Source organism: Candoia aspera, chromosome 1, assembly GCF_035149785.1.
Source record: "Candoia aspera isolate rCanAsp1 chromosome 1, rCanAsp1.hap2, whole genome shotgun sequence".
Classification (NCBI taxonomy): Eukaryota; Metazoa; Chordata; class Lepidosauria; order Squamata; family Boidae; genus Candoia; species Candoia aspera.
Genome location: NC_086153.1, coordinates 278671755 through 278682953, shown reverse-complemented (window position 1 = coordinate 278682953; position 11199 = coordinate 278671755). Strand labels below are relative to the sequence as shown.

The following is an 11199-nucleotide window of genomic DNA, read 5'->3' as shown; positions in this document are numbered from 1 at the left end:
TACCCAGAATGTCGGAATCCCTTCCGCCACAATCAAAATGGCGCAACAGTCGTCATTTGCTTCCGGATGCCCCGTTCAATCTTAGCGGGAAAATTCACCGTTCTCTGCGCAGATGAGTCAATGCTCCGGAGAGCCCCGCTGGGATGTATCGTGATGGGGACGGTCCATAGTAGAGATGTGAGGAATCCCCTTCGGTCTTGTTGGCGGTGGATATTCGCGTGGCGGAGCAGTTTGGCCGCACTCAACATGGCTGCGCGAGCGTCCAAGGCAGCCCCGGGAGGAGCTTCCTAGGCGGGCGAGACGCGCGCGGGGGTGGCGCCTGGAGCTGCCTGGTTATGGCTTCCTCGAACCCCTGGAAGCCCGTGGAGCCTACGGCGGCAGGACTGATGTTGGCGCGGGCTGTCTCCGCGGGAGTGGTGTCTCAGGTGGGGCGGTTGGTTCCCTTCCTCTCCTTCCGCGCAAATAACAGTCGCCTCTGAGGCTGTGTGGATGGCCCAAACGGTGCCAAGCCTTAAAAAGGTAATCTGGGCGCCAGAATGAAAGAAGCCCAGATTATGCCCAGGTTATTCATTCTCATGATTTCTAGGCTCTGCAGGTCTTATCTCGGGGCTTCAAGTATGGTCTCCTTTTTTCCCCGCTTTACTTTGGAAACGCCGCGTTCCCGCTACTTAGGATGTTGCAGTGTTTCCGCTGCACGTTCGGTCGCCTTGTTTGGAAATCAGCATGACAGACTTCGGCATAGTTGCGTGTCTGCCCTAAAAGAATTTAAATGCCACTCTATTGTAATTAGTTCTGTATGTTTCTGGATTCCATGAACTAAATGTGGCGCAAAAAGGGCACTGATTGGAACAAAATGTATTTATTTATTTATATTTCAAATTTCTGTCTCCGCGCATCTTCCCCAAGGGGGACTCAGTAAATTTGATTTATTCTATCAATTTGTATCTTCCTCTTCCTTAAAGACTCTGTATACTCTCTTTCCCGCATCTGTCAACAGTCTCGATGGCCTAGATTTACATTATTTATTTCCTGATTCCAGCAATTGGCTTCAATCCAACCCCTTCAAATCTATGATCAATGTAGTCTGTATGTAGACTCATCATACATTTCTATGGTGAAATTTGAAAAGTGCATTGTTGTTGATTCTGTATTATTGCTAGCATATGTTCTTGAAAATAAAGATTTGTTGGAAAAATATTGTGATTTAAAAACCAGTCTTTCTGATGCTGGAAAAAGTAATTTCATATACATGTAGGCCTAAGTGCATTTTTTGCTGTAATTTTTGACACTGGTGCCAAGAAACTTAAACAGTTAGCATGTCCTTTTCCTGCATTTGTCCTCCTTTCCAATTGTCCATATCTTCCTTTGTTATATATCTTGTAAGACTACCTCTGTCCAACTTTCCATTCTCTTATGATGCAAGCTATTTGTGTTCACGTGCTCTGCTTGGAGAGAGGGTGCTACATATGAAGTGCATGCCCAAGATTTCTTTTTCATTCAATAGTCCATAATGCTGCCCATGCCTAATACATCATACTTTAAAAGATAAGAGATATGTAACATATATTTTCCATAAATATTTGAGTTGCATTCTGCCCCTCATTAGTGGCCACTTCTGTTTTGATAGGAATCCTTTGATTGCTGTTAGAATAACCTTCTCTTCATAACAGCCACATATTTTGGTCAAACCACCTTTACATGTTATTGGATAAGCTTGATTTTCCTATTCTGAGATATATAAATAATTTTAGGTTGTAAAGATTTATTACCAAACAGAAAAATGATACAACAGTCATTTCTAGCTATAGATTTTACTTGTGATACAGCAATACAAAGAAGAAGGAAAAAAACTCAAAAAAGGATGCAGGTATGCATTCTGTGTGTCAGTCTTTCCTAGTCACTGATAGTTTAATCCAGGGTTTCTCAACCAGGGTTCTGTGGAACCCCAGGGTTCTGCGAGAGGTCACTAGGGGTTACCTGGGAGATCACAATTTATTTAAAAGATTTCAAATTCGGGCAACTTCACATTAAAAAGGTAAATTTCATTCTTCATTTGTAGTTTAAGAACATTGCTAATGCATATATACAGGCCTACATGTGAAACAAATGTAATAATTTTGTAACTTCTGTCCTATATTTGAGCCTGAATGTGCAGGGCTTCCCTGAGGCCTGAAAAATATTTCAAGGGTTCCTTCAGGGTCAAAAGGTTAAGAAAGGCTGGTTTAATCAGCTTCTACATTTTTACTTGTTTCAGAAGCAAAGTAATTGGGCTTTGTTTCCAAGTAAATGTTCTAAATTTCAATCATAATCTCATGAGTGTTGAGTTGTTTTGTCTTTTTCTTTTCTTCTGCAGGGGACTCTAGATATATGTGGAAAACCATCTGCTTGTTTTGCTCATTTCTCAGAGGCAGAACAAATTGCTGATCTCCAAGCTGAAACCAGCCGGGTAAATAATATTTTAGTACTAGAACAAAAGTTATATTGATAAAGATGATGTGAAGTGTGAAAATTTGCTCCATTAGTCACTCTGCCTTCTGTTCTAGAAGAGAAATCAGTTTATATTTGCTTTAATGTAGTCTCTGATTATATTAAATCAGTTTATATTTGTTTTAATGTAGTCTCTGATAAAATAAACATGGCATATATTACAGGTCTACAGTGTTTTCTTATATTTCTTGTAATGGGGGAAAGGGGTTGTGTCAGTATCAGATAGACAAAACCACAACAAATTAGAATTGTTGTGTGAACCAATTCAAAAATTTTATTTGTAACGTTGCAAGATTAAAAATTAGTTTTCTATGCATTTGAGGTTTACAGCTAGAAGGGTCTGTAGGGAAACATGTACTAAAACAAACAAAAAGATCTCCTGGCTTAACTGCCATAAAAAAAATGAATGCAGTAAAACCACAAAATCATTTTATGACTCCAGTTAATCTGCTATTCAGTGATTAAGAGTTTCTCTTCTGCCAAAGCAATCCTGCTTCTGAAATCTGTGTGTCTAACTTAACTGTGATGTGTTTAGCTGTGTTAAATTTGCCTTGGAGGTAATCAAAGAGATTCAGATAAACTTAACTGGCTTTTTCTTGTGGGGAGCAGAACATTGATCTTCAGATCCTCATCCCTTTTGGGAATCCTGTGCGGGGTAGTCGTGATCCCTCAAAGTCCAGCCCTCCATCTTTGTGATTTTCACCCATGAAACCTTCAGACTTTCGTGGTCTTTGGTATAGCTAGCAGTATTAAAATTGCCCAAGTCCAACTTTGTTTGCCAGCCATCTTCTGCATCAGTTCTGTCATAGCAACTGTTTCTTTTCTGCCATCTCCTTAGCCCATATCAACTTCCTCCCCACCCTCAGCATGAGAGAGATTGTGTGCAAGAAAACCTTATCTGTTTCATTCCCAGCTATTTTCCAGACACAGATTATCAAGTTCAGACACTGCATGTCTGTCTGGGAGTTTACATGACACAATGGCAGACAGTGTTTACCTGCTCCATTCTGTTGTACTCCATTTATAACAATTTTGACATTTAACATCTGGAAAAATATATTTTCTATATTCTGTTCAATTTTAGATTTAGAACTGGGGAATTAGAAACAGAGGTTGAAATAATATTATCTCTGAAACTAGCTTCTAGAAGAGAGGATGAACTCTGAAGAAGAGAAACCATTTTCATGGCAAAAATTACAAAATAAACTAGTGCAAATATTAAAAATATATATATTAAATATATTTAAACATATTATATTATATATTTAAGTATTTGAATATATTAAATACTTTTGTAAAAACAATTGGACATCATTTTTAGCCGGTTTCATGTAGGTTTAAATACTTTAAATAACTGCAGAGAAATTTTAAAGTCACTGCTTCAATGTTTACAGATTAATCTGGAGACAGAAGCCCTGCAAATGGAAAAAGATACAGCAGACATTACTCATCCATTTTATCTTAGTAAGTGTTGTTTAAGATCACTATTTGACCTTTCAGGTATGTAGCTCCATAATTGGACCTAATATAAGACTTTGTCTTAATTTTGCATGTTCATACAATTGGAAAATTCTTCTCGAAGTATTTGTTCTGGTCCATCAAGTCAACCCTGACTCCTGGTGACTCCAAGGACAACTCTCTGCAGTGTTCTTGGCAGTGGCTTGCCAATAACTAGGACTGAGAGTTATTGGCCCAAAGTTACCTAGCTGGTTTCTGTATCTCAGGCAGGATTACTTAGTCACTCATGCCCTAGGGATCTTTAGATTGGACTACTGCAACACACTCTACACGGCGATGTCTTGAAGAGCATTTGGAAGTTTCAGCTAGTGTTGAATGTGGTGGCACAGTCAATTATCAATACCTGTTTTTCAGCACATGTGACACCACAGTTCTACAAGTACCAGTATTGGCTACCCGTATGCTTCCAGGTGTAATTTAAGGTGTTGGCAGTCATTAAAGCCCTTTGTGACTTGGGGCCAGGTTACTTATGGTGTCGTCTCTTCTGGTTATTTCTACCCATCCTATCTGGTCAGGCAGGAGAGGCATGCTCTGAGTCCCATCCACCGAGTATCAGCTGGTGTGGTCTAGGAGGAGAGGCTTTTCTGTCATGGCTTTTCTGTCTCCACAATATCCTCCCTCTGAACTTAGACTGGCCCCGTCCCTATTGGCCTTTGGTAAGACTTGGCTCTGTGCTCAAGCCTGGGGCCCTGGGCGTGCGATGGAGCCCATCTCCTGGTTATGTTAAGTGCTGATGTTGTTTCATAGTCTCCCAGCTTCTATAGTTTTTATGTTTTTGTATTTTTTTTTTCAGTTTTCATATTGTTAGCCACCCAGAAGCATATATTTGAGATGGCAGCCATATAAATCTATTAAATAAATAAATAAACCTACAGTCTCCTGGACTCTAATTGCGCCTTAACCATTAGACCAAAGTTGTCTCCCAGGGTGCTTGAATAAATAATAAAAGCAGCATAATCTACCTGAGTGGGGGGAGAGAGATTGTTCCCTTTAGAAGACCTGTAGATGCTGTAAGCCTCTTTGGGGCTATTCTTTTGAAGAACAGCATGCATTAAAGTAATAATATAGGGTGTGGGATTAGAATACACCCTTTTATCCTGCCAGGATCAGTTTCTCAGGATGTCATTAATAGTTTGTAAAGACGGTTGCAAAGGAAAAAAAAGGACATGTTCATTACATGAGAAAAAATCCTTGTATAAAGTTGAATATAGTTCAAATGTGTTCTGTCACACTTGCTTTAAGAACTCTAGGATGTTATACATTCAGAAATTGGATTAGAAATCCAGAATAAGATTGGAATGTACTATTTAGATTGTTCAGCAGTTGCCAAGCAAGCCTGGAATATTATGTAAACCCTTTCTCTCTCTCTCTCTGCTATTATCACTTGCTTTTTAAGTTATCTAGGTGTCTCCTATCATGACGCACCACAACTCACATTTGAAAGACTATGATCTAATGGAGTTTTTCTCCAAATGTTCTGTAAGCCTGTTTTACATTGAGGCACCAGCCAGTTTGACGTTTTCTTTTTCATAGCTCAGAAGTGCCAGGCTTTGCAAGCAATGAACAGGCACCTGGATGCAGTGCTGAAGAATAAAAGAGCTCTGAGGCAGAGGCTAGTAAAACCGCTGTGTCGAGAAAGTCTGCCCATAGAAGCTGCCTTCCAGAGGTATCAAACTCCCTAGCTGGAGTTTACTTTGTACCTATTATTGGTGAAGACTGTGAGCACCCAGGACAGTTTGGGGCTGGTAAAAGTGGGCAGAAGCACACTTGTATGCAAAGCTGTTTTTGCTTCATTCAGCATCCATTCATTTCTTAGAGTTGACCACATGCTACTCACTACCTTTCAACCCTCCCTTGCATTCTTAACATTTCTGCCAAACACTTTTCTCTGTGGATTTTGTATTCATTCTTGCTACCTTTCCCTTTGTATAAAGGAATAGTAATGGCATTCTTCCAGGAGTCAGGCATGGTTGCAATCCACTGGCATGTGGATTAGCTCCTGAATGAGAGGAACCCAAAGGATGTAGGCTTACTTTATTTTCAACATCAGAAGAAAACTTCTGTCAGGCACGTTTTATGGTTGTGCTGGATGTATTTGGCCAACTTCCTCTTTCGTCAAATACATAATGTGAAAGTATAATCTAGCACATTGAAGAGATTACTGGACTGCATCATATCAATCTTGTACTTATTGTGCTGTTTATGTATTTATTTCAAGGCTCACTTTATATGGTTGGTATTAATCTTTACAGCTCTAAATGGACTGGGAACACATTACATTAAACCCATTACTGAGCTTATATGAACCCTCTCCTATTTTGAGATATGCCTTAGAGGCCTGGCTCCCTGGCCTATCCCTGCCTGAAGGTGTAATGGATGGGCTTTGGGAGAGGATCTCTTCAGAAATGAGGCCACAGCTATGGAATACTTGCCTTCAGGAAACTTGACAATCTCCTCTTCACATTTGAAGGGGGTATGTGAATATTTAGTTATTCACATATTTACTTATTTATAAAAGCATTTATTTGTTACTTTTCAAATAGTTTTAATTTAGTTATTACCGTTTAGCATTATTTTAAGGCTTTATATTAATACCCTGATATGCTTCTTTAGAAACATTTTTTGGAAAAATAGAAACAAAGAGTGGGATTTTTATTTTCTCTTAAGCTTTTATACATACTGATACTTTTTTGACAAAAATAGGATATTCAGTCTTGATTCAAGTATATTTCAGGTTTGACAAACAGCACGTTCATTGTCTCCGTATAGAACGTTGGTATAAATTTTTAAATGCATTTTTAAGTAGAGGAGAATTTAGAAATAAAACCCAAAGATTCTTAAAACTTCTCAAACTACAGAATATGAAATAATGTGTCTTTGTTTCTTGTACTTTAGAGATGTGGTAGAATTGTTGGTACTGGCAGTAGCTTTTATTGAAAAATTAGAAACCCACTTACTTACAGTAAGAAGCATTCCTCAAATACCTGAAAACATTAAAAACATGGTAAGTAGCTAATATTTTGACATTTCACTAATACTTTTTTTTTTTTTTTTTGCTAAAGACAGTTTACTAGGTGAGATACAGTGATACAGAGAACATGCAGTTCAAGTTGAAAACCAAGTTCAAATCTCAGATTAGCTTTGACCTTTCTGAGTAGTTCTAGGTACATCTTTATTTCTTAATCTCGGAATGTAGTACTAGTCTAGTACATGATCGATCTGTATCCTGAAAAAATGCATAGAAAACACTTTAAAGAAAATGCAGATTGCTACTTCATTTTATACTATACTTCCTTCTTAAATGAAAGATACTATTTATACTACTTTTCTCATTCTAAAACAGTATATGGAATAAACTAGCATATACTAATGCAATTACATTAGCTTTGAGTTTTTTATTAGCTTTCAAGATATTGAAATCTTACCAAATACTACTGAAATATTTATTTTCATATTATATTCCAGAGTAGTGCATTAGCAAAGATGGACTTATTGGTAACAGAGACAGAAGAACTGGCAGAACAAATCTTGGAGTGGAGAGAGAAACAAAAAGGAATCTTTGAGAATTCACAGCTGACTGCTGGATTAGATTCTTCCTTCAAAAGTATACGATAGTACATTTATTTTTCTCTTTTCCCATTCCAAGGCTGGCTAGCAATTTTGTGGGATTAATAAAGTACACATGCATGTTATTGCTTTCAGATTTATAACCATTTGCATCTAGATTCTGAAATGAGTATTTATATATGGAACTAGTGTTGACTGGAAACTGGTGACATGTTAAATAACTTACTGAGTTTCTCTTAAGTGACTGAGGAATGTTTTAATGAAAGGGGGTAATGACACTGTCTTAAATAACATCTCTTTTATGTATATATGTTGTTTATACGAAGCAAATAAACTAAATTTAAAAAGCTAACTTTGGGGCCAAGCTTATTTGATCCACATGTCTGTCGTTAACAGTTCAAATTGTGAGCTTGAATATCATCATTTGTAAGTGAGAATGTCACCTGCTGCTTTGCATCTTCCTGTGTATGTAGAGTTTCTGCTTTCTGCTCTTACTATGTTGGTGATGTTCAAATGGCACAGCCAAAAAATGTGGTTAATGAGTGCATATTCTATCATTTTACCCTGGGTTGTGTACAGCTCTTTAACCCAATTAAGAGCTGTATTGTTTATTATATAATTAAAATATGCAACAGCTACTATTTGAGATATTTAGAAACCAGGACTTGTAACATACCTGGTTTTCGGAAACCAAAAATATGGGCTGTTTCAGGTTCAGTTAACATGATATGCCACGGTGCTTAGTTGAAGAGCTCTATGCAACTGGATGAAAAGGTGGTACGTACAAACTTGTACTCTGCTTTTTAGCTTAGCATGTTTGCCACTGCAAGTGGCAGCACCAGCCAACTTTAAATGAAGTCACTGTAAGCAGGGTTAGCACTGCTTAGTATTTAGATGGATGAGTCTGTGGGAATTCCAGGGCTGTTAACTAGACTGGGAAGTCAGAAAAAAATCATTCTGGAAGAAGGCAAACCACTTCCCACAATGCTGCAAGAAAACTCTGTGGATGCAGACACAGAAGTAAATTTCAATTCAAAGATGTCTATAATTATTGCAATAATTATAAATTCTCATTCTGGTCAGTGCTCTTGCTTAGAAAACATGTTGGTGAGGCAAGTATTTTTAAGCACAGGTACAAGATAGCAATTGAGAAATTGCTCCAAAGAGGCTAATTAGGCATCTACCTAAAGCAAGAGTCCAAAGAGTCTTGGAAAGTGGGCACTTGCTCCCAAAATGTCAAAGAAAATGGTTGTCACTGGGTGCAAATTGTTTATGGCTGCTACAATGGGTATAGTAAATTCAAGTCTTGACTTCTGGTAACTACATGGACAAGTCTATACATATTCTAGGCAACCTTTTAAGAAGTGGTTTTCTATTGCCTTCTTCCTTGGGCTGAATGAGAGTACCCGCTGGCTTCTGCGACTAAGGCAGGACTAGAACTCTACTACTAAACCAGAGTGGCTTTCATTATCTGCTATACTTCTCACCGTTTTTTCTGGGCAAGTTAGCCAACCTACATATAAACATGTACTGTAGGCTGCAGTCACTATTTTAATTGTTCAAAAACATTGATGTCAGTGGTATTCCAGGGCATTCTTGGAAATGAAGACAATTCTGGAGGCTGTTACTTCACCTTACAGCACTGATGGACAACCTGAGGCCATCAACATTGTATAGCTTGCAGAGGCCTCTCTGACTGCTAAAAACTGACAGAGTAACTAATCACCATTTTGAGATACATAATACATGAATATCAGCATGAGCTCTAAAGTAGACGTAGCACAGTAAGTACCTAATCCACCCCCAAGTATGTAATGAAAACCCATCAATGGGTAGCCCTTAGCTCTTCCCAAAATGTTAAATGCATTTTTGCTTAAAATTAATAACATTATTTTGCTTAAAAGATACGTTAAAAGGTAAGGCACATACAGTAATCCCATATTGTGACAGATTCCATTAGATGTGGTATATATTTGTACTCATGATTATAATTGTCTGCATAAGAGAGAATATAAGCAAGAAAATAATTTTACTACACTAATCAATGGGTTGAAAATTTGTCCTTGACAAGCATTAGAAAGGCAAGGTTATTTTGGAAAAGGATGGTTAGCCGATTCCTGCATTTGCTGATTTATTTCTATTTGATTTGCTAGATTTCTGTCCTGCTTTTTTGGTAAGGAGCTCCAAGTGACATACATATGCAAAAGTGTGATTTTAATAGAGTAATTCCTCTGTAGAACTGAAATGGCTTCCACCATCGGAATAAACTTATGCCGAGTGATGAAGGTGGAAGTTCATGTTTTATTTCTTCTCTCCATCTGCTTGTATTCTAGCCACTGAAGAATTCAGCACAGCAATGGTATGGCACCCTCAATATAACCAAACACTGCCTTCTACAGGCAAGGCACAGATTCCTGGTACTGCTATTTCAGATAGAGTTTCCTTTGGGAAATGCAGTCAGTGTGTGCAATATTGTATTGTCCACTAGGGAAATGTTAAGTTACTGCAGTAATAATGCTCCAGTGAATATTTCATTTCAGGAGATGTGAATGTAGCCTAGAAAGCAGGCATTTGTGAAATCAAAACAGAAACATTCTTAATGCAGACAGACACTTTCTCCCATGGTAGTTTTGATTGATTGGTTATACGCCATGAAGTTGTTGTCTCTTAGCAACCATATAGATTTTCTCCATGACAAACTACCCCTAACTTGGTCCTTCAGCTCTTCCAACTGTACCCTCATAGCCACTGTAACTGAGTCCATCCACCTTGCTGCTGGTCGTCCTCTTCTTCTCTTTCCTTCCACCTTTCCCAGCATTACAGCCTTCTCCAGAGAGCTAGATCTTCGCATAATGTATCTGAAATAGGATACTTTGAGCCTGGTCATTTGTGCCTCAAGTGAGAACTCTGGGTTGATTTGTTCAATGGATCCATTTGTTTGTTTTCTTGGCTGATCATGGTATTCTCAGGAGTCATCTTTTTAATACTTTATAAGAAAATATTGCTGTAATAAATGTAAGCAGTGAAAGGCAATCTGAGAATATGCTAAGCATTTCCTCTCGGGCCTTGACCTCCAGAATTCACATAACTGGAAAAAGCCACTAAGTCATTGATCTGACCTGCTTAGTGCAGGAATCCAAATTAAAGCATATCAGACAGATAGCTACCTTACCTCTCTTAAGTCATGGTGGGATGTTAACCATGGTTTGATTAGCATTGTGTGAATCCACAGAACTAGACTTGTTCAATAATTGTAAAACTATTGTTTGTTATGACTGGAGACCCAAATATGGCATCAGGGTTTAATTGTCCAGTCCTGTGATTCTAGGCATGTTTCAGCAGAAACAAAATAAGACCCTTCAATTCAAGCTCAACTCCTGGTGATGTTGTGGACATGTTCAGGTGCTTTTCTTGGCAACAATATGGAAGTGGGATGAGTTTTCAACTTCCCAATCTATTGTATAGTCCTGGTATATCTTGATGGTCTCCTGTCCAAGTACTAACCCAAACTGACCTTGCTTAGGTTCTCAATGCCAGCAAAGATTGACTAAAAGTAGTAAAAAGGTAACACCTCCTTTCAGTGAAGTTTGATTCCTAGTGACTTTAAGTAGACTTCTGTGCTGAAAT

The 11199-nt window shown here is 38.2% G+C and overlaps 1 protein-coding gene across 2 annotated transcripts; it reads left to right on the top strand.

Moving 5' to 3' along the window:
• Positions 1-24: 24 nt before the first annotated feature.
• HAUS2 (HAUS augmin like complex subunit 2) lies at positions 25-7924 on the top strand. Of its 2 annotated transcripts, none has more exons than XM_063289885.1 (6): positions 25-425; positions 2354-2446; positions 3882-3951; positions 5539-5671; positions 6901-7009; positions 7471-7924. In XM_063289885.1, the coding sequence occupies exons 1-6, from the start codon at positions 336-338 to the stop codon at positions 7618-7620; spliced, it is 645 nt and encodes a 214-aa protein (XP_063145955.1). In that variant the 5' UTR covers positions 25-335; the 3' UTR covers positions 7621-7924. The 2 variants fall into 2 exon arrangements, with proteins under 2 accessions (XP_063145955.1, XP_063145956.1); XM_063289886.1 differs by lacking the exon at positions 25-425 and adding an exon at positions 475-519.
• Positions 7925-11199: the final 3275 nt, after the last annotated feature.